Source organism: Chlorocebus sabaeus, chromosome 20 (genome assembly GCF_047675955.1).
Source record: "Chlorocebus sabaeus isolate Y175 chromosome 20, mChlSab1.0.hap1, whole genome shotgun sequence".
NCBI lineage: Eukaryota > Metazoa > Chordata > Mammalia > Primates > Cercopithecidae > Chlorocebus > Chlorocebus sabaeus.
In genome coordinates, this window is record NC_132923.1 from 8,994,946 (window position 1) to 9,021,367 (window position 26,422).

The 26,422-nt window shown below is 52.4% G+C and overlaps 1 protein-coding gene and 1 non-coding gene across 6 annotated transcripts in view; both read right to left on the reverse strand.

Moving 5' to 3' along the window:
* Positions 1-26,422, reverse strand: part of ATP8B2 (ATPase phospholipid transporting 8B2) — a 26,531-nt gene continuing 109 nt past the window's right edge. Inside the window, exons 1-28 of one of the 5 annotated variants that reach the window (XM_037997868.2) lie at positions 25,932-26,099; positions 23,452-23,519; positions 21,159-21,217; positions 20,684-20,797; positions 20,466-20,564; positions 20,105-20,166; positions 19,932-20,004; positions 19,585-19,655; positions 18,863-18,942; positions 17,311-17,469; positions 16,985-17,073; positions 14,023-14,219; positions 10,502-10,710; positions 8,997-9,040; positions 8,555-8,720; positions 8,215-8,403; positions 7,958-8,073; positions 7,473-7,637; positions 7,276-7,387; positions 7,030-7,135; positions 6,743-6,887; positions 6,372-6,555; positions 5,981-6,204; positions 5,631-5,714; positions 5,047-5,292; positions 4,765-4,903; positions 2,706-2,836; positions 1-2,444 (exon numbers count right to left, since the gene is read on the reverse strand). In XM_037997868.2, the coding sequence (XP_037853796.1) occupies positions 2,166-2,444; positions 2,706-2,836; positions 4,765-4,903; positions 5,047-5,292; positions 5,631-5,714; positions 5,981-6,204; positions 6,372-6,555; positions 6,743-6,887; positions 7,030-7,135; positions 7,276-7,387; positions 7,473-7,637; positions 7,958-8,073; positions 8,215-8,403; positions 8,555-8,720; positions 8,997-9,040; positions 10,502-10,710; positions 14,023-14,219; positions 16,985-17,073; positions 17,311-17,469; positions 18,863-18,942; positions 19,585-19,655; positions 19,932-20,004; positions 20,105-20,166; positions 20,466-20,564; positions 20,684-20,797; positions 21,159-21,217; positions 23,452-23,482 (3,573 nt within the window). In that variant the 5' untranslated portion in view covers positions 23,483-23,519; positions 25,932-26,099 and the 3' untranslated portion in view covers positions 1-2,165. Of the gene's footprint in view, positions 2,445-2,705; positions 2,837-4,764; positions 4,904-5,046; positions 5,293-5,630; positions 5,715-5,980; positions 6,205-6,371; positions 6,556-6,742; positions 6,888-7,029; positions 7,136-7,275; positions 7,388-7,472; positions 7,638-7,957; positions 8,074-8,214; positions 8,404-8,554; positions 8,721-8,996; positions 9,041-10,501; positions 10,711-14,022; positions 14,220-16,984; positions 17,074-17,310; positions 17,470-18,862; positions 18,943-19,584; positions 19,656-19,931; positions 20,005-20,104; positions 20,167-20,465; positions 20,565-20,683; positions 20,798-21,158; positions 21,218-22,534; positions 22,814-23,451; positions 23,520-23,816; positions 23,834-25,924; positions 26,100-26,422 lie in introns of those variants that run through there. The other 4 variants (XM_073008346.1, XM_073008348.1, XM_073008347.1 and 1 more) reach the window with 4 other exon arrangements.
* Positions 12,764-12,823, reverse strand: LOC119624592 (U7 small nuclear RNA). Its single transcript, XR_005240751.1, has one exon. It is a non-coding gene; the product is annotated as a U7 small nuclear RNA (small nuclear RNA).

Here is a 26,422-nt window from a genome sequence, read left to right on the forward strand (position 1 = left end):
TTCTCAGAAATTGAAATTTTATAAAAAGGCATTTTCTCTTATATCCATAAAATGATATAATTTTTGCAAGTATAGAAATGTGTCATAAATTATAATGTTCCTTAATTACAGCTCAATGCAACTTGGTACTTTCTTCCCTCCCTAAAAAACGAGAGAGAACCAAAAAATAATATATATATATAACTGTATATATATATTTATATAATATAGACAAACAAAATATGAAAAAAAATCATTTCCTCTTTGGTATAAAAATCAGACTCTCACCTCGAGAGACACACAGACAGACATGATACTGGGTTTGTAAACTGTGTGGCCAAAAGGGATTTCCCTGCCAAGACTTCCCCTCTCCCATTCCCTGCCCACCCACCCCCACCTCACTGCAGCCCCTCCAGTTCCTTTGGGGCTCCCACATGGAACATTTAAAATCCCCCTACCCACTCCCAGCTCCACACCATTCCTGAAGTATCCCCCGACCCACTACCAAGTAAGAGGAAAGGATTCTTCTCAAGGCTGATTAGGTAGCGACTAACTTGGGAAATACCTTATTTAGGGAATAGCTCCACAGGTGTGGACGAAGTAAAGGACAGGCTGTGGCCAAACTCCGACAGTGTCCCATCCAGACCAAGCCAGGCGCTGGCCTGGGCCTGGTTTTGCCCTTCTCCTCCTCTACTACCTGGCACAAGGACTCCACCACCTCCTGCCAGAGGCTGGGCCTGAGGGGCAGGGCTCCTTGCTTACTGAAGAAGGGAGCAGAGAGGCCGATTCCTGTTCCAGCCTCATCTCAGGTGCACAGTTTCCCCCTGCAGCCCCACCACAGGGCCCTGGGGTGTAGGTGCAAGAAAGCACCAGATGGGGAGGCAAAGGGAGGTCAAAAGGGAGTCTGCCAATAAACTTGGGTTTAAATTTAAAATCAAAGAAAACTACCCCTCCCCTAGCTGGGCATGGTGGCTTACGCCTGTAATCTCAGCACTTTGGGAGGCTGAGGTGGGCAGATCACGAGGTCAGGAGTTTGAGACCAGCCTGGCCAACATGGTGAAACCCCATCTCTACTAAAAATACAAAAATTAGCCGAGCGTGGTGGTGTGCGCCTGTAATCCCAGCTACTCAGGAGGTTGAGGCAGGAGAATCGCTTGAACCCGGGAGGCGGAGGTTGCAGTGAGCCGAGATCGTGCCATTGCACTCTTGCCTGGATGACAAGAGTGAGACTCCATCTCAAAAAAAAAAAGAAAAAGATAAAAGAAAAGAAAACTACCCCTCCCGACCGACCAAATTTCAGACCCAGCTTTAGCTCACTAAGGATTTGGGGGCCACTTTCCTAGGCTCCAGCCCAAGGCCAGCAGGACTAAGGAATCCAGGAATTGATATGTATGTGTGTTAGGGGCAGAGGGCAGCACTTTACTCTCAAGGTGAGGAAGTAGACAGGACCAAACCCTCCTTTACACTCTCCCACCACCCTCTGCTGATGGGTACCTCCCTCCCTGGTCAGCTCCTCTGTCCCACAGAGCACTGGTCACTGCAGGGAGAGCCGACATGGATCCTCCCAAACCACCCCACAGCCGGCCAGACTGCGGCATCCCAGTGTGTGCCAGCCTCCTCTTCCCAGGAGAGTTAAGACACCAACCACAACATAAAAGTCACATAAAAGCCTCCTCCACTTGCCAAATAAAAAAGACAAAACCAAACTGGACACAACACAAATCAAGGAGACATACACAATGTGAGGGGCCGAGGCCCCCGCAGGTCTCTGGCTTCCCGGCATGGTACATTCTTGTGTAATTCAGGAACAGAGGCACTAGGGCCCCTCTGGGGAGTAGGAGTAAAAAAATAAGGAGATTATAGTCTCCCTGTGGGTCCCACGCAGGGCAGGGGCAGACGCAATCTCTCACAGTTTTTTCTTGTTTTTGGTTCCACATCTGGGGCTGGCTCCCCGTGCCTCAGCCTCTGCTCTGCCCTTGGGTCTGCTCCCTCTAGCTCCCCAGCTGATGGAAGGGCCTGCAGCTGGGAATGGATGTCCCAGCCATGTGTGGTGGGACCAGCAGGACAGAGTCTACCAGGGGGACAGGAGGCAAGGAGTGAGGACCAGCAGTTCCGAGACACTGTTCCCTCAGTGACTGGCCAGCCGAGTGCTCTGGTCACTGGCACAGGGCATCCATCTTCGGCCTTCAGCCCTTGAGAGGCTTGTCGGCACCGCCACTGGGGCTACTGGCACTGTCACTCTTTTTCCTGCGCAGGCTCTCAATCCAGCTGGAGCTGGAGCGGGTGGTGAAGCTGGAGAGCGCGAGGGAGCTCAGCCGCATGTTCTTGCCAGACATGATGAGCTCCCCAAAGCCCTCCTGGTGGGAGAAGGCATAGCCGGAGCGCCGGGAGCCTGTGCGGCCAACCCGCCGCATGCAGCGGTGCTGGGCTTTCTGCTTCTTCCTCACCAGCTGCGTGTAGCGGACCTGCAGAGGGGCACAGGAAAGAGCCCTCTGTCATCGTGGAGGTGTCAGACATCGCCAAGGAGAAGGGACCCACAGCACCCAGGACCAGGCTGACTCAGAGGCCTCCAAGGCCAGCTGCACACGGTGTCTGTCCCCAGGAAGAGCAGATAAGCACCAACACACTGAGCAGCCACACGGCCCCACAGAGCCCCCCAGGGTTCACACGAGGCCTTTCGGGCCATCCCGTCTCTGCCTCCCACAGCAGGTAGCCCAGCTTCTCACCGTGTCAGAGAGATCCGGCTTCAGGTTGAGCCTGAGGAATCTAAAGGCAACCACGGGCATGATGCAGACGACCGTGGTAAGCACGATGGTCAGCCACACCGTGGGCTGGGCCAAGGTGTTCTGGGCATTCCCTGGGGATGGAGAGGAGTCGGTGGCCTTGGGAGTCACAAGGTGGACATTCCCCATTCCATTTCTGGCAGCTCCACTTCCCCACTCTCAAAGCCTAAGTCACCTCTGGCTTCCCGCTTCTCCAGGCTCACCCTCCAAATGTAGATCTCCAAATTTAGTTCCAAACTCCCTCAGAGCTCCAGACCTGCTGCTTCAACTGCCAGACTTGACATGTCTGTTGAACATCTACCAGGCATCTCGAATTTCCCGTGGCCCAAACTCAACTATTGTTTCCTTCCCCCAAATCTGATCCGGGTCTTTCTCAGCTCAGGAAATGCCACAACCCATTCAGTTGCTCCAACTAAAAACCCCGCAACGGATCTTGATTCATTTCTTTTTAAAATTTTGTTTTGTTTTGTTTTTTACCTTGATTCATTTTTCTCTCTTCTTTGGACCCCACATTCAATCTGTTGGTTCCATTTTCAAAACATCTCTGGAATCCCACGGCCTTTTACTCTATTCTAAGCCCTCATCAGGCTCTCACCTCCTAACTAGTCTCCCATTTCCACCCTTGCCCCCTACGCTTTATTATCCACAAAACTGTAAGAGTGGCCCTTTAAAAACATTATAAGCTTATGGTATTTCTCTGCTCAAAACCCTCCAATGGCTTCCTCTCACATTTAGATTAATATTAAAAATTCAAAGTTTTTAATATTTTAATAAACCCATAAGGGCTTAAATAATCCAGAATGATTCCACACCCCCACCCTCCAACTCATTTCCTCCACTCCTCCCCAGCTCCACGCGCAGAAGACCTGCTCCCAGGCCCGGGCTGAAGGCCTTTATATATATTGCTGTTTCCTCTTTTTGGATTGACGGTTCCCAGAGAGCCACATGGCAGGCTCCTTTTCCCTTTATTCAGATTTCTCTGTGCCAGCTGGGCGCGGTGGCTCACACCTGTAATCCCAGCACTTTGGGAGGCCGAGGTGGGTGGATCGCCTGAGGTCAGGAGTTCAAGACCAGCCTGGCCAACATGATGAAACCTCATCTCTACTAAAAATACAAAAATGAGCCAGGCGTGGTGGCAGGTACCTGTAATCTCAGCTACTTGGGAGGCTGAAGCAGAAGAATCACTTGAACCCAGGAGGCAGAGGTTGCAATGGGCCAAGATCATGCCACTGCATTCCAGCCTGGGCGACAGAGCGAGACTCTGTCTCAAAAAAAAAAAAAAAAAACTGCTCATGTGATAAATGAACAAACAGATCTGAAGCAAATGCCAAGATCTGTAAATACTTCCTTCACTTCATACCTCCCACCTCTTTGCCACCCACCACGGCCACCATGGCACCAATTCTGAACCAGTTCGCACTTGGTCACTCTGGTAACTTCCTTGCTGGACATCAACACCAGCTTCATCTTTCTCAAGCAGTCTTTTGATGCTGCTCCCTCCTCTTCCTCTAAATAAATGAATCAAGACTCCCAGCAAGTTGGATGCAATCCTGACAGCCTGGCGTTCTGACACCTCAAATGCTCCACCTTTCCAGCCTCTCCCCCACTGCTTCTCAATGAGCATTCTTGCCCATTCTCGCTAGAGCAGTCTCCATTCCCTACAAACACCTCCAGCTCTCCAACTTGGAATCTGACTCCCCAGTCCTGCCTCCACTCACAGCAGCCCCCTCTCTGGAACTGTCCCTGGCTAACTCAACAAAAGCAACTCTACTGACCGTGAAGCCTGGCCTTCCGTGGTCTGGCAGGGCTGTTCTTCACTTTCATGGATATGGAAGCTCTTTGGGGGCAAGGCCTGGGTCAGATATAACTCGATATTCCCTCAGCACCTCACTGAATACTTGGCACATAAGCAATGTTGAAATGTGCAGATTGGCTGACCGTCCTGTTAGTCCCGGAACAGCTGTGATTCCTTCACTGATTCAAGGAGGCCACGGGGACTTACCCACAAACCGGAACTGGTTGGGAAACATGTCGAAAAGCCCATTGCTGTGCATGGCAAAGAGGATGGCAAAGTAAACAGCAAGGCTGCCCCAGATGAAGAAGTGGTTGATGGCCGTCCAGTAGCCTGTGTCCAGCCCAATCTGCAGAAACTAGGCATAATCAGGCAGGCACACCCCCTAAAAACCCCTTCCCCCAGAAACAGAACTGTGGTGCCCACGGCAGCCCCAGGGACAGAAGGTTCACTCCTTCCAGAGAAGAGGGGAGTTCCTGGACGGCCTCATACCTGCACGCTAACCACAATGACCAGGGATGTGGCCACAGTGACTGCAAAGGACTGGTAGTCAGCCAGTTGGGTGCCATCATCCCGGGTGGCATCGGCAAACACCCCGTAGGGAATGAAGAACATGAGCACGGAGGTGTAGATGCCCTGGGCGATGCAGATGAAGAACTCCCGCTTGTTGAAGAGAAGGTTCAGCTGGCCCGGCTCATACAGCTTAGGGTACTCCATGCTCCGCTGCTCAGGGACATCCTGTGTGGGAGGACCATGTAGCACAGGGGGCCTCAGAGGTTGCCGTTTTGACTCCACAAGGCCAAGGGCAGACTCTGTCCCTGCCTCCTCCTTTCCAAAGTCTTTGACAGCTAGAACCAACCTCAAGCCAGGTACCCCCAGTCTAACTTAGTTCAGCAACCCAAGAGAGTTCTAGATCAGCTGCAACCAGGAGGGAGAACCAGTCACACCTTCCCCAGCTGAAAGAACTGCCTTCCCAGTGGCCACAGACAATGGGCACAAGTGTCACACCCGTCTATGTGACTCCTTCAAGCAGTGACCTTCCCCGCATCCCATCTGATCATCAAACTCCCCCATACCTGATCAAAGACCCCCATAGCCAGGACTGGCAGGGAGGTGTACACGATGTTATACAGGGTGATGAAATACTGGTCATAGACGGTCTGGAAGAGAACAGGGAGCAAGGGAGCAAGGGAGCACGCAACCTTTCTTTGCTACACATCAGGCACAGGAAGACAGCTGATGTCACACACAGAGAACCCTAAGAAATTTTCTCAGGCTCCTTCTCTCCTCCTTTAATAAGCATTTTTAAAAAGTATGTACCAGAAAATAGCTAGGCCCTGGGGGACTGAGTGATAAACAAGACAGATAGAACCTCTGCACTCAGGTTAACAGATTTGCACTACAGTGGACTGGGAACACTTATTACCTGGGCTGAGAAGCCGCAGAAGAAGCCAAACCAGAAGTGGACCATGGTGAAAGCAAAGTTTTTGTAGAAGAAATAGCAAAGAAACTTGCACATTCGCAGGTAGGACCAGCGCCCATGCACCAGCAAAAGGCGCTGCAGGAACTTGAACTGGGAGAAGGAGTAATCGGAGGCCAAGACAGCCTGGATCCCTTCCTGCCCACTGATGCCCACACCAATGTGAGCCGCTGCAGAGACAAGAGATGACAAGAGGGTGAAGATGGCCACCGGCCACACACTTTAGAGCCTACCAAGTTACAACCCCCTTCCCATCATCCTTCTGCAGTCCAGAGACCCCAGTGGGCCCCTCCCCAGCCTCAAGCCCAACCTACACACCTACATAGCCCACACTCACTTTTGATCATGCTGACATCATTGGCTCCATCTCCAATGGCAAGCGTCACAGCCTTCTTGTACTTCTTGACCAGTTCTACCACCTGGGCCTTCTGCAAGGGGGTCACCCGGCAGCAGATGACAGCTTTGCAGGCACATGCTGTCTCCAGAAACTCCAGCTCCATGTCCGCCTCCAGTGCATGGGCCTGGAGCACAGAGAAACCTGAGAAAGCCAGTCTTTCCAGGAGATACCTGGGAGTCTCAGCTCCTCCCAGTCCCCTTTGAGACCAGAGTCTTCTCTGAAGTCAGGGGAAATTAAAACAAGATATAAAAGCCCTGGACAGAAGTGCTCCCTGAAAAGATACTGCCCAAGCTAAGGACAGCGATGCCTACCAGGCTGTGACCATTGATGACCAGGGCGTACTCCCCAGCAACGGCCTCCAGGACAGAAGTTAGCTTGGAAGAAGAAAGCTTCTCCTGGTAGGTGAAGCCGTTGCCTACGGAGCGGGATGAATCCATCATCTTCTCCCGGGCTTTCCTGTCGAGGTGGAAATGATATGCTTGTGGTCCTTCAGGACGGCAGTGGGGAGCAGGGATTCAAGCCTAAACAGGGTCCAGAAACCCCCGCCTGAGCCCTGGGCACAATGCAGAGCACCGCCTCCCTTAGGCTTCTTGTTTACCTGAGCTCCTCCCGCACCTCCAGGACAGTATGGCCAGTGACTATGAACACCTCGGTCATGTCGTCCGTCAGCATCTTGCAGGAATAGCCGATGTTCACAGCCGTCTCTACCAAGAGAGAACGCAGGAGCTACGGACAGGCACCCAACAAGGTCAGCACACTCGCCCGCCTGATGTCCTCGGCTCCATGCAAGGGTCCAACAGAGCTACTGTCAGTTGCAACTGCCTCTGCCCTGCTGGGCTCTCACCTTGCTTGTCTCCGGTTAGCACCCAAATCTTGATGTTGGCCAGCGTCAGGAGGGCAATGGTCTCTGGAACCCCTTGCTGAAGCTTGTCCTCAATGGCCGTTGCACCCAGCAGCTGAAAATACCACAAGGATTCCTGGCACAAGAGTCGCAGGCATGAGGCCTCCGTGCCCACCCCTGGCCCGTCCCACAGCCCGTACCATCATGTTGTTCTCAACCTCCTCGTAGATGCTAGCCAGCCTGTCCTCCCGGCTGTCCTGGGCCAGGCTGGCCTGGAGGCGTCGCTCAGCCCACTCCTCATAGTACTCTTCATCCAGATCCTTGTAGGCCAGCACCAGGGTCCTCAGCCCTTCCCCTGCGTACTCCTGGAGGCAGAGTGGAAAGGCACACCTGGGTAAGTCTGGAGAGCTAATGGACAGCATGAGGGCGACAATGGATAATCCTGCACTGTAGACTGGGCGTGTGCCACATTCCACAGTTAGGGACCGTCACCACACACACAAAAAGAGGTAACTATGGGAGCTGGCTGATGTGTTAACGTGTCTGACTGTAGTAATTACTTCACTATATATACACACCAAAACATCACGTTGTAGACCTTACATTTACACAATAAAACATACAAGCCGCCTCCCCGACACTAAGAGTAGAACCCCCAGGCTGGCCCTCCTCTCCTCACACCCACATTAAGGTGGTCCATGGTGGTGTTGAGCAGCTCTTGAGTGGAGTGGTGCAGTCTGTCCAGCAGGATAGTGTCAGCCCCTTTGCAGTAGAGTCGGATCTTCCCCTCTGGATTCCGCACTATGAATGGGGCAGGTAGAGAAAGTGCCAGAGAAATTCAGACAGGCAACCTAAACACATCAAGAGTCACCTGGCACACTTCACCCATTCCAGGCCTTAATGCTGCCCCCAAACGCCCCAGCACCCCAGTCCTGGCCTCACCTATGACTGACATCCGCTTGCGGATATTGTTGAAGTCCAGGATGGCCAGCAGCTGGTAGGTGATGGCTGTGCCCATCTCATGGACGGTGATCGTCTTGGGGGTGCGAGAGCGGAAAACAAAACCAAAGTTCCTGGCTGCAGTGACCAGGGCCCCCTCATCTGGGGACTGAGCTTTGTAGTACAGCTCTCCTGGGTGGGGAGGAAGAATACACGTGATATAAGTGGCCTCTCTCAGCCATGTGCCCCACCCAGGAAGCCCCAGCCCAGCCACATTGCAGAGGAGAGCAGAGCCCAAGGGCAGAGTTAGGTCGGAAGAGTGCGAGCCGGCTCCTCAGCCCACCTTCGTTCTTTTCTTCTGACATGACAGTATGACACAGGGAAAGGAGGCGGAAGAACTCATGTGTGTGGGGGTCCCCGATCTTGACAGCCTCCAGGAGGCTGGGGTCCCAAAATAAGAACTTCTTGTCAGCCAGAGGATTGAAGGAGAAGTCGACAGGTTCAGGCCTCTGGAACATGTAAGAAGGCTCTTAGGAAAGGCTGGGGTGCCAGGCTGCATCCCGGGGAAGCGTTCATCCCTGCCCTCCCAAGTCTTAGTAGGCTCTTGTCCACGGTGGACCTCAAAATTTCCACTTCTGTCATCACCAGTTCTGCCTTAAAACACCCATTTCTCCAAGCAGCTTCCATCTCCTATCCAGACAACACATCACTCCTGACTACACTAACTGTTACTGGCCAGGCACCCTGTTTCACTGGCACATAGAATTAGGGAGACTGAATCTTACCTCTCCCAATTCAGCTTTGTGTCCCAGGACATCAAACACATCACCTACATACAGCCAGGGCAGAAAAAGAAGCAATGTCAGAGCCAGAGAGCTCCAGAGCACGGAAAAACACCTCCAACACAGAATCCCCACAGCCACTGAGCCCCTCAACCCTAATCGCTGAGCAGCTGTCACAGTGTGAGTCACTCAGTCACACTACTGACCTTGCGGGATAGGAGACAGCAGGCACCCTAGACCCTAGAACCCCAAGGCCTGGCCATGAAAGAGCCCCGGCACCCACTGCTCACCATCCCTGTCTCCACCCTAGGTGGCACTCCCCTTAGGGCAGCTCCAATTCCACACCTCCCAGGCCTCCTTGCACCCATTAGACCCGTGCAGCAGACAAGGCTCAGACACTGACTGAAAGGCATCGGTCAGTACAGAAAGCAGTTACAAGAGGGGTCCACACTCTGCATAAAAGTCAGCCCCACATGCTGCCCCAGGCCATCCCAGCAGCACAGCCACAGGCCACTAAGGCAGGGCCACACTGGGAAGTCCAACCACAGCCACATTCCACAGACTCCCAAGGACCCTGAGCAGCAACAGGGGAGAGTGCAGCAGGGTTCCGCCTGGCCAGGATGCCCAGAGGCCAGTGTCTCACTTCGAACAGCCAAGGAGCTCCCTAATTCCTGGAGCTAAGACCAGGGTCAGGGCATCAGGGGAGGACTCTCAGAATCTAACTTTTTTTTTTTTTTTTTTGAGATAGAGTTTCACTCTTGTCACCCAGGCTGGAGTACAATGGCGCAAACTCGGCTCACTGTAACCTCCACCTCTTGGGTTCAAGCAATTCTGCCTCAGCCCTCCAAGTAGCTGGAATTACAGGCGCCTGCCATCATGCCCAGCTAATTTTTGTATTTTTAGTAGAGACTGGGTTTCACCATGTTGGCCAGAATGGTCTCGAACTCTTGACCTCAGGTGATCCACCCGCCTCAGCCTCCCAAAGTGCTGGGATTATAGGCATGAGCCACTGCGCCCAGCCAGGATCTGCTTCCTGACATGGGACACAGAATGGACCTCTTCTTTGTGTGTTAATTTTTCTCAAGAGACGGGGCCTAACTCTGTCATTCAGGCTGGAGTGCAGTAAAAGGATCATGGCTCACTGTAGCCTTGACCTCTCAGGCTCAAGTGATCCTCCCACCTCAGCCTCTTGAGTCACTGGCTGGCTGAGACCACAGGTGCCACCACACCTGGCTAATTTTTAAATTTTTTGTAGGGATGGGGTCTCACTATGTTGCCCAGGCTGGTCTTGCACTCCTGAGCTCAAGCACAACTCCCACCTCAGCCTCCCAAAGTGCTGTGACTACATGCATGAGCCACTGTGCCTGGCCAGGATGGACCCTTTCGAGGCCCCTCAGACCCAACTAGGAAGGAAGAAAAAAACCAATGTTAAGGAAACTGTGGGGCCCCAGTTCCACTGTCCTTCCAGGCGAGGTGCAAGCCCCCAGTCCCCAGTGGTGCCACCATACCGTAGCTGCGGCCATTGATGGAGCACTTGTTGAAAACCATAATGTTCTGAGTGAGGGTGCCCGTCTTGTCGGAGAAGATGTACTCCACCTGGCCCAGCTCCTCGTTTAGCGTGGTGGTGCGGGCTTCTGCAGGCGTCCGCTTCTTCATGCAGAACATCTTCTTATCCCAGTTGATGAAGTAGCTGTGGCCCAAACGGATGACCTCCACACTGCACAGGGGACAAGAGGTGAAGCTTGGGTTGGGAAGGGGAGGAGGTGCCCCACCCGCACGGGCCTTCGCTGCAGGCCCTCCGCCTGGGGAGAGACGAGAACGGAGAAGACACCTGGGCACAGAAACCTGGGTGGGAAAGGGCAAGGAGAGCCTGAAGGTGGAGCTGGCTGCACACAGCCAGCAGAGGAATGCCCCGACCCGACCCTCCTGACGCTCTCCAGACAAGAAGGGGCAAAGGGCCTGGGTGGGCAGGACAGACAGCAAAGGAGGAGAAGGGGCTATAGACAAGGCACTCGGCCAGTTCTTACCTCAGTACTAATAATACAGAAACCATGCAGAGAAAAACAAGTGAAAGTGCCAGAGGGAGGGGAGAGAAAAAAGAGAGAGAAATAATGAGGGTGCTGTGCATGCCACAGCAACGCAGACGCCACCTCAAAGAGGGGCCGCACCAGGGAGGGGAAATGGAGTAAGCTTGAAGCCCACTCCTTACTGTCCCAGCACAGGCAGGGTGCACTCCTTCCACCCTGGGCTCGCAGCGCTACATCCCTTATTCTGAACAGGGGGCAGGGCTGAGGTGCTGACTCCAGACAGAGAGGGCCCTAGGCATCTGCAGAACACCACCACTTCACAACGGCACAACGCTCTGTGGTGGTGGTTGTTAGATCATTTGTTTTTTGAGCTAGGGTCTCTGTCACCCAAGCTGGAGTGCAGTAGCATAATCATAGCTCACTGTAGCCTCAAACTCCTGGGCTCAAGCAATCCTCCCACCTCAGCCTCCCCAGTAGCTGGGACTACAGGTGCACGCCACCACACCTGGCTAATTTTCATTTTTTATAGACATGGATCTCGCTGTGTTGCTCATGCTGGTGTTGAATTCCTAAACTCAAGAGATCCTCCCACCTTCACCTCCCAAAGTGCTGGGATTACAGGCGACAGCCACTGTGCCAGGCCAATATAGTGCCTTTAACATCTCCAGGTCTGTTCATATCCTCTTCTTTGCTAATCATATTCACTGTTAGCATTTCCAGAAAGGGCCATGTTTAGGTCCAGTGCAGCCAAGCAATGGGGCCATATCCGGAGCTCTGCTTCCCACCTGACTAAGGCTCCTATCAGGATCCCATTACCAGGCAAATGGGAATGTCTTCACATTCCGAAGAGCCTTCTCCTCATGCAGCTCTCCAACCCCCTCTCAGTCTCCCCAAAACATACACACTGTGACCTGATGAGACTCAGAAAGAAAACTGTTTTAGCTGCTCCCAAGGGCTTCAAGTGAACTGAGATACAAAACACAGATAGCAAAAGCCCATAGGTGGGAAAACAAAATTAGGTTGTAAGCAAAAAGGCATTTAAATAGTAATACAGAAGGGAGTGGTAACAGTCACGATGAACAGGCTACCACCCAATAACTGTACAGTCATTTAAGTTTAATATGTTATCTTCTAAGCCAGTATCTTATATCAAGACATCCTATTAAAAGGTGAGACAAGTACTCCTGTTCCTGTTTCACACGGGAAAACTGACATCAAGTGAGGCCCTGAGTGACTGTGGATTTTCCTGAGGTCACATGGCCACTGAGGGGACAGGACTAAACCCAGAACTTTCTGATTCTCCTTTTCACACCCTGGAAAAGCCTAAACTGTATTCCCTCAGCAGAGAAATGCTGTATCTTCTATTTATTATCACAGCAGTTAAGATTGGAGGCTGGGAACGAGTTGAGGACTATTTGGGGAATCTGTATGAACAAAAGATGGGAGACAGGACAAGTTTTCAGCACCTCCATAAAACATTTCCTTAAAAATGTCACAGGTTCCCTTATCTCAAGGGCAAGACACTAAGCAAGAAAGTTCCTTTCCCCTGGCCGTTCTTCCTGCCTCCTCTTCCTCCTCCTCCCCTTCATTCTCACTGGCCTGTCCCTGCTAACATTCTCTTTACCTCAAACATCCTAGATGTCGCCTTGATCCTATTCATGCTGTACACCACTGCCAGTCAACACTTCCTAAAGCATTCTTTAGATTTTTTTTTAGAATGCTTTTTTTTTCTTTTTGTGGGGGAGGGGCTCCAGTGAAAACCGGAAAACCTGCTAGAGAAATTCTAAAAGAGCTGTGACACTTGGAATGCATTTTTAGAATATAGAATACATTCTTTTCACTTCCTTCAAAAACTTTTGTTTGTTTGTTTGCTTTATTTTGATTTTTGAGACAGAGTTTCGCTCTTGTTGCTCAGGCTGGAGGGCAGGGGTGAAATCTTAGCTCACTGCTACCTCCACCTTCTGGTTTCAAGCGATTCTCCTGCCTCAGCCTCCCGAGTAGCTGGGATTACAGGCACCTGCCACCACACCTGGCTGATTTTTGTATTTTAAGTAGAGACAGGGTTTCACCATGTTGGCCAGGATGGTCTCGAATTCCTGACCTCATGATCTGCCCACCTTGGCCTCCCAAAGTGCTGGGATTACAGGTGTGAGCCACTGTGCTTGGTCTCTTTAATAACTTTTAATGGTTAGTAAGTACAAAGTCCACAGGCAAAGATTCAAAAGCCTTCACAATCAGTAGCAAGCTATGTTTCCAGCTCTCGCTCTTGGCCCAAGACCCTAGCCAACTATTTCCATAGGCCAGTCCCAGGCTCCCATCTCCACACCTATGCTTCCAGCCCTCTCCTCCTCCTCTCCTTTGCGGCTCCACCTTCACCCAGCCCAATCACCACTCAAAGCCCAGAGCAAATGCCATCTCTCCCTCCCTGCCTACCTGCTTAGGGAGCGACACCCTCCCAGCCCCCAGCACCCTGTGCCTCCCGCATGGTATCTCAGTCTGACACTGTCTAGATCTCCCCTCCTCGACCCACCCATCTGCTGCTGCTGAAGGCAGAGGCCACCTAATACACCTCTGTATCCCCTTGCTTCACACAGAAGACTCTAGGTCGAGTTCTACAGCACTGCTCCCTATTTTGTTTTATAATGTGTTTAGATTTTCCTTCCTTTACTAGATGCAAGCACCTAGAAGGAAGGACACCCATTCCTAATTCATCTTTTATGTGTGATGGCACCAAGCACACTTCTTTGTACACAGTAGGCATGTGATAAACAGGTGCTGAATAAATCAATATTTTTTTTTCTCTAATACAGTTCCAAGTACCAGGAAACTGTGGTAAAAAGTTTGCTCTGCCCACAAAGATAAACAGATAACATCAAATGTTTACGGTACAGGAAGAAGAGGACTTCAAGTTACTTCTCAAAGACTTCATCTTCATAGAAAAGAAAAGTTCTATGGGACCACCTGACTCCCTGGAGAAACCCCAGGGCAGAGAAGGCACATACCTGACGTAGAGTGAAATGGGCACAACGGTGTTGAGGATGATGATGTAGGACCAGAAGGAGAGGAAGCCAGAGAAGAAGGCACTGTCCACTGCCTCATCCCACGGCAGGTAGACCTGGAAGCGCGTCCCCACCTCGTGCTCCCAGATGGCATTGCCAATGGCCAGGATCACCCCCATGCAAACCAGGAATCCAAAAATCTGGGGAGGAAAGAGAAGCACAGGTGAGGCTGACACGTAGGAAGCCCTCAAAACCAAGTGCATCTGTGATGTATTCATCCCTTGAGCCCTCAAAAGCTCAGATGCTCTAGTGCAAGCTTGTCCGACCCGTGGTCTCTGGGCCACATGTGGCCCAACACAGATTCATAAGCTTTCTTAAAACCCTATGAGAGGCCAGGCGCGGTGGCTCACGCCTGTAATCCCAACACTTTGGGAGGCTGAGGCGGGCGGATCATGAGGTCAGAAGATCGAGACCATCCTGGCTAACACGGTGAAACCCCGTCTCTGCTAAAAATACAAAAAAATTAGCCGGGCATGGTGGCGGGCGCCTATAGTCCCAGCTACTCGGGAGGCTGAGGCAGGAGAATGGCGTGAACCCGGGAGGCGGAGCTTGCAGTGAGCCAAGATTGCGCCACTGCACTCCAGCCTGGGTGACAGAGCGAGACTTCGTCTCAAAAAAAACAAAACAAAACAAAACAAAACAAACCTGTGAGATTTTGGTAACAGCTGAATGTTAAAAGAAAAATAATTTTAAAAAACCAAAAAAAAAAAAAAGATTATGGGCTGGGCGCAGTGGCTCATGCCTGTAATCCCAGCACTTTGGGAGGCTGAGGCGGATGGATCACCTGAGGTCAGGAGTTTGAGACCAGCCTGGCCAACATGGTGAAACTCCATCCCTACTAAAAATACAAAAGAATTAGCCAGGCCTGGTGGCACTTGCCTGTAGTCCCAGCTACTCAGGAGTCCAAGCCATGAGAATTGCTTGAACCCGAGAGGCAGAGGTTGCAGTGAGTCAAGATCGCACCACTGCACTCCAGCCTGGGCAACAAAGCAAGACCCTGTCTCAAAAAAAAAAAAAAAAAAAAAAAAAAGGCCAGATGCGGTGACTCACGCCTTTGGGAGGCCAAGGCGGGCAGATCATGAGGTCAGGAGTTCAAGACCAGTCTGGCCAACATGGTGAAACCCCATCTCTCATCTCTACTAAAAATACAAAAAATTAGCCAGGTATGGTGGCGGGAACATGTAATCCCAGCTACTAGGGAGGCTGAGGCAGGAGAATCACGTGAACCCAAGAGGCAGAGGTTGCAGTGAGCCGAGATCATGACATTGCACTACACTCCAGTCTGGTGACAGAGTGAGACTCCGTCTCAATAAATAAATAAATAAATAGTTATTTTTTGCAATTATTTTTTTCTAAGCTCATCAGCTATTGTTAGTGTTAGTGTATTTTATGTGTGGCCCAAGACAATTCTTCTTCCAATGTGGCCCAGGGAGGTCAAAATGTTGGAAACCCCTGCTCTAGTGGAAAAAGCTCAGAACTGGTGACAGGTTCTAGTCTGTCACCAATTATCACGTGGCCTTCTGTCTGACCATTATTTCATCTATATGATGAAGAAACTGAAATAGTTGATTAGCTCCCAGTCTGGCACCTCGAAACCTTCCAGAGTCCTCAAAGTTGGTAAGAGTGGGTATAAGCTACTTGTAACATACCACAAAACTTGCTGTAAATCATCTATTCACCTGGGCTAGGCCTCCACAAGCCAACAAAAATGCCAAGCCACAATAATGTTCACTATCTCACATAGATTGCCTTTTTTTTAAAACTTGGGAAACAAACTAAATCTTCATAAACACAGATTTCTCTTTTTTTGAAACAGGGTCTTGCTTTGTTGCCCAGGCTGGAGTGCAGTGGCATGATCCTAGCTCAATGCAGCCTCAGTCTCCCAGGAAAGCAATCCCCCCGCCTCAGCCTCCAGACTAACTGGGACCAAAGGTGCATGCTACCAAACCTGGCTAATTTTTCAATTTTTTGTACAGACAGGGTCTCACTATGGTATCCAGGCTAGTCTCGAACTCCTAGGCTCAACTGATCCTCCCACCTTGGCCTCCCAAAGTGCTGGGATTACGTGTGTGAGCCACCACTCCTGGTCTAGATTTCTTGATTAGTCAAAAATCTTACAAATTTTGGAGTCTCTGGAGAGACTGGTAAAAAACCAGACCACTGTCCAATTTCCTACATCTATTTCCAAAGCTGCCTCCACTGTTGAGGCTTTGAAACAAAATAGGAGATTGGTGCCCAATGACCACCAGGGGGCGACTGGAGCCCCCTATGTGATAGACAACCACGCCCACCAGGCTGAGTTTCTGCACATCCTTTAAAGCCAGAGCGGAAACCAGCTCACCAGAGGCTGGCCCCAGCCTTTGCAAGCTGGCATGTAGGGGGCAGGCAGCAGACAGGGCGCAGGAAGGGGAGGAGAGCCCAACAAGGAGTTCAGATTTCTAGCTAAACAAGAGAAGGATTCAGGAATTGCCAAAAACCAAAACAGAAACTTTTCCTTTGGGATCCTTGGTTCTTAGAAGTTGGGGGGAAAAGACCCTGCCAACCTCTTCCAAATGGAAATTTTTCTTTTAATTCCCTCTCCATCCCCATGAAGGCCTCCTTGTCCCTGGCAAAAGCAAACAGAAGGTCACATGCTTTACAAAGTCATCATCAGAACTGGAATCAGAGAAGGGATGATTTGTTTTAGCTTTAAGTTGTTGATTCATGCACGTTCCTAAAGTTTTTTTAAATAACATCTTCCAACTAAAAGGAGCCTAAAATAAACACTGCCTTTGTGTAGCTGACCTGCTAGTGGCTTTAAAGCCAAATTTGAAGACTACTGCCCAAAGAAGAGAGAGGAAAGGAAAAGGAGCCACCCAGGGAGAAGGCAAGGGCAGGGACAGGGACCAGATGTGGGGCGCCTTACCCAGAGCACCAGGGTATTCATTAGGCGATCAATACTCGTTCTTTTGAACTTTGTTCTGCCGCTGTTTTGCATCAGCTTAGTGTCAGGACCTGGAAAAAAATGGGAAGGACTGGGAAAGCCAAATAACACATCTGCCTCTGGGCTTCTGCCCTGATCCCCAGACTGCAGGACACCAAGGGGGAATAGAGACACTGGCTGGATAAAAGGCCTGAATACAGAGCTGGAGGTTTTTTACCTTAGGTATTCTCCCACCTCATCCCATACTCCTGAGGGAGGGCTGGCTGGGTCCCTCTTACCCTTCTTTCTTTGGATGCTAGGAGGCTCACCTGCAAAGATGACCAGCCCGAAGCACCACTCGGTGTTTCGCAGCACACAGCCCCGCAGCAGCATGTTCTGGTTGCTCAGGGGGAACTTGTTTTCCTTCCAGTAGAGGGTTCCGCTGAATTTGTCCAGTTTGTTGTTGGGAGGTTCGCAGATCACTTCACCTGAACAGGAGACAAAAATTCCACTGCTCAAGGTCCAGTCTACAGCCTGACCACAAGACAATAAAACAAAGAGAAAATGCACTGAGGGAAGAGGATGCAAGAACAAGGGCCCATCCACACGCTCCTGGTGGGAGTGTGAGCTAATGCAGCTCTTCAGGAAAATAATGAAGCAGGCCAGGCACGGTAGCTCATGCCTGTAATCTCAGCACTCTGGGAGGCCAAGATGGGCAGATCATTTGAGGTCAGGAGTTCGAGACCAGCCTGGCCAGCATGGTGAAACCCTGTCTCTACTAAAAATACAAAAATTAGCCAGGCGTGGTGGCGGGCACCTGTAATTCTAGCTAATCAGGAGGCTGAGGTACGAGGATCACTTGAACCTGGGAGGCAGAGGTTGCAGTGAGCCAAGATTACATGACTGCACTCCAATCTGGGCGACAGAGTGTTTCAAAAAAAAAAAGCAGCAGCATGACCTAATATTTGTTTGTACAAACATGTATGAAAAGTGTGGATGAACACACACTGAATGTCAGTGTGGCTATCTGAGCAGGGTAGAAGAAGAAGGAAGAGCTATTTTCTTTTTTTTTTTTTTTTGCTTTTTTTTGAGACAGAGTTTTGCTGTGTTGCCCAGGCTGGAGTGCAGTGGTGTGATCTCGGCTCACTGCAACCTCCACTTCCTTAGTTCCAGCAACTCTCATGCCTCAGCCTCTCGAGTGGCTGGGACAACAGATGTGCACCATGCCACCTGGCTAATTTTTCTATGTTTTTTTTTTTCTTTTTGAGATGGAGTTTCGTTCTTGTCACCCAGGCTGGAGTGCAGTGGCACGATGTCGGCTCACTGCAACCTCCGCCTCCCAGGTTCAAGCAATTCACCCGCCTCAGCCTCCCGAATAGTTTGGATTACAGGCACGCACCACCACACCCAGCTCATAATTTTTGTATTTTTAATAGAGACAGGGTTTCACCATGTTGACCAGACTGGTCTCAAACTCCTGGTCTCAAGAAATCTGCCCGCCTCGGCCTCCCAAAGTGTTGGGATTACAGGCGTGAGCCATGGTACTGATCTTCATTTACTTTTCCTTATACACTTTGTATGGTTTGTCTTGTAAGGGACATATATTATTATTCCGAGCTAATAAGCAAAAAGAATATGCTGAATTTCTCTCAACATGCATAGCAAGTGGGGAGCTATCACCCACAAAGTTCCCTTGAAGTAATTATCAACTCACAATCAAGAGGGAGCCAAATGACATTACCAACACTCCCCTCCCCAAAACAGTCCAGGAAGTTGCATAACAACAACAAAAAGTCCAAATGAAAAGGTATAATTTAACGCCCCCAAGCAAAACCCAACGCCCCTCCTCTACCTTCAGGCTGCTCCCCCAAAATTACTCACCATCAAACTTGGCAAGCTTACTGATGTCTCCCAATTCTGAGGTGACTGGAATCGCCTGACGTACTTTCATGTTGGTCTCACTGGAAGGACAGTATCCCTGAGTCCCCGATCCCTCCTCATCCTCTAAGTATTTTTTTTTCATAGATGGGTTCTTGCTCTGCTGCCCAGGCTGGAGTGCAGTGGCACAATCATAGCTCACTAAGGCCTCAAACTCCTGGGCTCAAACGATCCTCCCGCCTCAGCCTCCCAAGTGGCTGGGATTACAGGCGTTAAAACCACCATACCCAGCTAATTTTTAAAATGATTTATTTATTTATTTTTTATTTATTTATTTATTTTTTTTGTGTGTGTGTGTGTGTGTGTGTGTGTGTGTGTAGAGACGAGGTCTCACCATCTTGCCCAGGCTGATCTCAAACTCCTGGCCTCAAGCAATCCTCCCACATTGGCCTCCCAAAGTGCTAGGATTTACAGGAGTGAGTCACCATACCCACCTTTCCCCATCCTCTAAATTCTACCTGGTGACACCTAAGCGTGGTGTATAACTGCTTACTTAGCCCAGCAAACACCGGCCGAATAACACTTTGCACATCCCATCCAAAGTTTTTCTTACCCTAATTTTTCCAAATTCAGACAGAGCCCAGGCCTGAGAACCTCATTCAAAGACAATCTTTTTACCTCCAAAGAGACAGAAGGAGAGGGCTGACACTGAGCATGCCACTTACCCATCAAGTTCTGCTGTCTCTATGTAACACAGCCCATGGGGCTCACTGCTGGAAAGGAGGAGGAGATCCGCCTAGAGAGAAAAACTAATGAGAAGTCCAAATATGCAAACCTCCACCCCCAGTGGGCTGTGATGGTGGCTCCTTCATCCAAGCATTCTCGGTTTGCTTAGTTCCAGATGCATACATGGCTAGTCCCAGGCATATCAGCATGACACAGAAGCCTCTGATGTGAGAAAGTTTCCTGCCATGGGTGTTTACGAGGCAACAGTAAATCAGGAAAGATTCATCCCTTTTTGACAAAGAAGAGGAAGAACCCTACCAGCCTAGAGGGGTACCCTGTCCCTTACCGCCACAAACTGGTTATTTTCTAGCTTGATAATATCGCCAACACAGACATTCATCCACTGCTCCTGCTGAAGGCTGAGGCAACAAGAAGACAGTGAAGAGGCTGTCAGGAGCTAAAGAGGTTCCTAGGGGACCCCCTTCCTCCCCAGAGCTCTTGTCTCCAACAGGCACTCACATTCCATTGATCAGCACCTGAGACTGGCGGTTATTCACCTGGTTATCACTCTTGTGGCGAAACTGAAAAGAAGAAAACTGTGAAAGGTAAGACACTTTCCCTTGCTTCGAAGGAATTCGTTGATCAGTAGAACTCAGAGCATGCTGGGTAACACCTCATATATACCCCATCACAAACCAATTCACTCCCTGACTCCCCCTCCCCACCCTCAGCAAAAAGACATCAGAGATCTAGCCAGACCGGGTAAGGGATGTCAAAGTCACCAAGAAATTGTGCTGGGTGAAGGTGGCTGTGAGTTGGGGGTCGGGGTTGGAGTAGGGGTGGGTGACTGGGACAAAATAGAGGAATGAAACCAACTCACATAGTCATCAGTGGCATCTTTAACAGCTGTGATGGTGAGGACAAGAACCAAAGGCACAATGGTGGTGAACCAGGACAGGGAAGAGATCTGTGGGATCAACTGAAAAAAAAAAAGTGAAGTATGCCTCTGAGGCCCCATCTGATGCCTTCACTCCCTTTCCTCTTCCTTGGCTTTATTCAGTTTGGGGAGCTGCAAAAGATCTACTGTGGGTCACCTACCTGCAGAATAAGGAGGAACAGGAAGTAAGTGTTGGCAACTTCCTGGAACTGCTCAAAGAGGTTGACAGGCAGGAAGGTGAGAATATTGTACTTGGAGGTCTTGATGCAGTTACTCTATGGCAGCAGGAGAGAAGATAATGAGCAGCCTCCAGCCCCAACCCAGAACCAGACTGAGGCTGCCTCCCCCATCTTTATACTTCCCCAGACCTCTACCCCAAAAGCCAGCAAACACAGGTGTGGGAGTGGGAAAGGGGAGGAGAGAAGGGAGTCTCAAGGGGGTCAATGTATTCTGCTTCACTGACAGGTGAAGGCATGAAAAATTCAGCACGGTAGCAGATTGAGAGTGGCTGAGGAGCTTGCCTTCCCCTCCCCCAAGCACTCTTCCCAGGTTGCCCTCAGTCCCAAGGGTAGGTTGTCCTTGCCCCTTTCCCCTCTCCAAACAGAGACAGGGAACGGGTGGTCTAGAGTCACTTACCGCATACTGGAATTTCTCATTGTATTCTCGGTCATTAGCCCGCGCCCTCCTTTCTTCTTCTGCAACAAAATGATGCTGCAGTCAGGAGGAGCAAATTGAGGTCTGGACCAACACTTTGTGGGGGTTCCCTGTTTTTTTCCACAGAACATCATTTTAAGGAGTTAGCTCCACAACTGAGGGGGGTCATCAAATTCTTCCCTCCAGTCCACCTCTCACCAGCAGCCGGACCACACGGCTCTCCAGGTTACATTCACAGGATAGGGTATGTTCTCTTTTCCTTACCACCAACCTTCACAGTCTTCCACTGGGAGCACCCAGTTTGTCTCCCCCACCCCCACTGCAGAGGAATCTTAGCCACTGACAGTCCTGGGATTCCCCAGCCCCTTTTGCTGCTATTATTAATGCATATATCGTCATAATCAAGGAGTAGCACTGAAAACATAAAGTTTCCTTCCCCCTGGGGACCACTGCAGATCTAGTAGCAGTACTGCTGTCTCCCTAATTTGGAGGGTTGGGTAGGTGGCAAGAAGGAGGCTCACTGTGCCCTGGAGCTGCTCTGCGGCAGCATCCCAGCCCCACGTGCAGTCCCCCCTACAGGAGCCTCTGCTTGTCACATGTCACCAGCAGCTGCTTCTGACTGGCCCACAATGACATCATCTTATTTCAAAGCTCATCTTCAAGTAGAAAAGTGGGAGGGGGGGCGTTTCAGGGATATGGGTCATGCAGACTGAGATAGAGATGGAGGAGGGAGGAATGAAATGTAATGGAAACAGCTGCGCTCTAACTGGACTTTCCTTGTACCATCTGCACGCATTTCCCTTTAAAGGGCTCATTTGTCACTCAGTTAGTGACACCCATCTAGGTAAAACTATCCCAAACCTTTGCAGGTCTGGGACTGCAGGCACCAAATTCATGCCGCAGAGTAAGGAGCTGTTCTATAATAGATTCCCCAGCCCATCTCCCTGGAGGTCACCATGACCTCATGCTGCAAAAAGGGGTAACTTGGTGGCAGCAAACCTAATTCCTTAAACCTGTCCAGGAGCCAAAGACAGCATTCCAGAACCCTTTCTACACACCCCAGGACCCCTGCAGAGCACACTGCAGTAACAAAACCCCAGGCCACAGTGCCCCCTGCCTACCAAGCCACTTCACTCCCATAAACTTCCCTAGAGGGGCTCCCTTGGGCTGAGTCCCCTGCGCAATCACCAAAGACCATGCAAAGGAAGAAGGTAGGGACTGGATCCTTCGGAGCCAGGATCTCTGGGTCTGGAAAGAGGATCAGGGGAGGCAGGGGAAGGCTGGGGACAAATGAATGTAGGGATTGGAGGGGGGAAATAATGGGTGCGGGAGAGCTGCCAGGTGCTGCCTCCAGTTACCTGTCCCCCAGGAGGGCTTCTTTCGGCTCCAAGAGGGAGGCGCCTGGGCCCGGGCCCACTTCTCGGGCATCTCCTTGGGGACCGTCATGATCCCGGTTTGAGTGGGGGCGGGCAGACCGTCTATACGTCCTTGGCCTTAGCGGCATCGACCGGGCGGCCCCCCGGGGAGGTGCAGGAGCCACGGCCGCTCAGAGGGGAGCCCCGGCTGTCGGGCGCGCGCCCCACCCGCAGCCCAGGCCATCCTCCCGGCCGCCGGCGCTCGGGGACACCGCGAGCTCAGCTGCGCCGCCGCCGCCGCCCCCCATTCCCCCCGGCGGATGCCAGCGTGCGCTGAGTGGCCCCGGACACCTCGAGCACGCCCAGGGCTCCGCCCCCGCCCGCTCCCCGACTGCAGGAGCCGCAGCCTGCCAACGCGCCGCGTAGGCGAAAGCTCGCGCGCGAGCCCCGCCTCCCCTCCCACCCCCGGGCCCGGCCAATGCGGGGGCCCGGCCAATGCGGGTGAGCGGACTGCCGGCGTTGTTGGGGGCAACCGCTTTCACGCACACACACCCCCGCCCGCGGAAAAACCAGGACTGGTAGATGGAAAAATGAGGGGAGCAGGGAGGGGGTGAGAGGACCAAGCAGAGATGAGAACACAGCTCCCTGGGCCAGAGAGCAGGAGCTGCAGGTGCCCCACGATAAGACTGCAGGTGTTTCGGGGCGTAGGGCTGGTGCTCAGCGCCGTCCTGGCACATAACCCAGCTTTGGGATCAAGCGGAAGAATTCGGTTTCCTAGGTTCCCCCTAAGCTTGGCAGAGACTGCTGTAAGCTACCCTCCCTCAGACCCATACCAGTTGTCCCTTTTCCTTTTGCTCCCTGAGCCATAACAACACCCACTCTTGATGGTTCCCGGGATCTCCCCTCCTTGCCTGTCTTACCTGGGGGGCGCTTTTTTGCACACAGTGCCATCTCACCCAGCAAGGTCCCAGCAATCCCATGGGAGACCCTGCAAGAAGTGACAGACGAATGAGGTCAGGAAGCTGAGGGTAACCCTTCCCTCCCCTCATGAGACCTCTTTTGAAGACCTTCTTCTCCAGCTCTGACCCTGCCCCTCCCCCAGCCTCCTCTTCCCAGTCTCTCCTCTTACTGCCATGATGGGTCTCTGGGAAAGAGGGGACTTCCCCCACCACCTCCCATCATGCCCCTCCCTTGGGTGACATGGGGGACTGAGACTTTACAGAAGCCCATGCCTGTAGGGAAAGGAGAAGAGGCCAGATATTGATAAAAGGGGCACAGCTCTCACGGTATCCATCCCAGGGACAATGGAGGTCCTCATGTGTTCTGGTGGCAATGAGTAGTGCTTGTGCTTACTAGAAAGCAGTTTCCCCAAAGGGTGGGGTGGAGGGAACATAAGCCAGGAAACACCTGGCAGGGCATCAGGAAACAGGGTGGGCAGGCTCCACCCTTCTCGAAAGGCTTATAAGTTCCCTGCCATCCCCACCCCCATTACTAGGGCTTCCATCATCACCTTCTCCAGGGTAGCTCACATTAGAGGCATGGCCCTCACTCTCTGCACAGTCCCCAAACAGCTTCCCTTCAGCCTGGGTCGGCCACCCTTCTGGGCTGCCAGAGGGGTCTTCCCAACCCTGGTGGGGAGTTTGCCCCTCCCTCCATCCCACCCCAAGCCTAGTCCAGTCAGTATGGCACAGGATACAGGCTCAGGGAGCACCAGTGAGACAGGCCTCTGCCTGCTTCCACCTTCCCATGTCCTTTCTTTCTCCCAAAAGGTTCAAGGCCTGGCCTTACAAAGCAGAGCCTCATCCTTACTCCCCAGCCTGGCCCAAAGGAAACTGCCAGCCAGTCACCTCCTCTTTCCTTTTCTGGGTGGAAGGCTTTTCACCTCCTCATTCTCTTTGGTTCCCTTTGCCTCTAGCCTACCAGGCATACCCCACCAGCATGTCAGCCCCAAGAGATACTAATTGCCTGTCTGGCCAACCTCTGTAATTACAGACTCTGCCCATGGCCCAGTCACCCACACCAGTTCTCCCTGCGCTAGCTCAGATCCAGCCCTTACGCCAGGTCAGGCAATCCTGAAAACCAGAAGTCCTTTTCATCCCTGACCTTCTCCAACTATGGCAGGCCAGGGTGCCTGGCTCAGGAAGAAAAACCTCATCCATATTTTAGAGATGCCAAGCCCTCCTCCAGGGCCCCCAGCCAGGGTCTCCACCCAGTCTGAGTATGAGTCACGGGAGGGTGGGGAGCACAGGGAGAGGTTAAAGGATGCAAGGGTGGACATCACAAGTTCTACGGGCAGCCCCGCCCTTGGGGAGGAAGGGATCAAGAAACACTATCAGCCTAAAGATCTGAGTTTGAGTCCCATGAAAGAGTTAATGTAGGAGCTGCACACGCCATCAGGAGTCAGGAGTCTGGATATGGACCAGGAAAGTTGTTTTACCTCTGAGACCCTGGGGAGACTGGAAGCAGGCCTGGCCCCAGACCTCATCCCCTCTGCGGGGGCCATCATTCCAAGGGGAAGGGAGGAGAAACCTGGGAACAGGGATCCCCACTCACTTTTCCTTCTCAGTCTCACACTGCCTGGGTTTTTTCTGAGCAGGTCAGGCCCATTAGCCACGTTGCCCGGTCACCCAGCCCCAGCCCCCTCTCGGCCACATTTGGGATAAAAATAGCCAGCCCCGGCAAGCAGGCAATGCTCCATGGAGGAAAACAGCTCCTCCTATAGGTTCGATCCCTGCTCCCTTCCAAGCAAGAGCCCCAAAGGTTGGCCACTTCTTTCAGAGGAGGCTGGCAGGTCAGGGAAACAGGAGGAACTGGAACTCGAGACCCCCAGCTCACTGGCCACCAACACGAGCTCGGGACACCTTCCCTCACCAAGGACAGAACTCAGGGCTCCCAGCACAGCTATCATGTCCCAGAGCTACCGCCCCTCCTGACACCCTCAGTTTTCCTTAGGCAGAGACCTCCACCTTACTGAGACAAAGCCTACCAGCCCAAACTCCCTTCTCCAGGCACCAAACCCTCGGGTCCCGGTTACTCCTCTCGCCCAACAACTCTCTGGGCGGGTCTCCCCTGGCCGAGGCTGCACGAGCTTCTCCTTGGCACTCGCGCCGCTCTCCTGCTCTCCACGCGCCCCTTCGGCACTCCATCCTCCCATCCTGCACACACAGCCCCCCGCTCTACCCTGTCCCCGGGCACCCGACGGCCCCTCCTCTCCAGTCGGCCGCCACCTCCGTCCCGTCTGGCCGCAGCTCCCGACTCTCGGCCCCTGGTGCTCCCCTGTCTACACCCGCTCCCGGGCCCCTCCAGCCCCGCGGCTGCGGCCGCATCTCCCTCTGCCCTCCCGGCCCCGCGCTCCCGGGCGCCCCCGCCTTGCCTCGCCTCGCCTCGCCTCACCTCAGCGCTCAGCGCTCAGCGCTCGGCGCCCGCCCCGGCGGCCCCGTACCGCCCATGCCGGGGGCTGGGGCGGGGGGCGCTCGGCTCGGCTCCCCGCGGGCTCCCGCCCCCCCAGCTGCGGCCCCGCTCCCCCGGGGCCTCGGCCCGCTACTTTGTGTCAGTTTCGGCCACGGCGGGGCGGAAGTGACGGAGCCGGCGGCGGGGACCGGGGGGCGGGAGGGGGTTTTGGGGAGGGGAGAAGGAGCGGGGAGGAGGGAGTAGCCATCTTTGTGCGGGGCAGGGGGAGGGTCTTAGCCCTTCCGAGGCTCGGCGTGGCCGGGCTGGGAAACCGCCACACGTACTACCATCCGCATCTTAAAAGAAAAAACAATTCGGGAGGCTACATCGTTCTGAGGGTTTTTTTTTTTTTAATTCGGAAGAAGGGAATAGAGGAACACTGCCTTCTCTGCAAAACGAGCATCCTCTGCAGGGAGCGGCAGGAGAGCTGTAGAAGTGGTG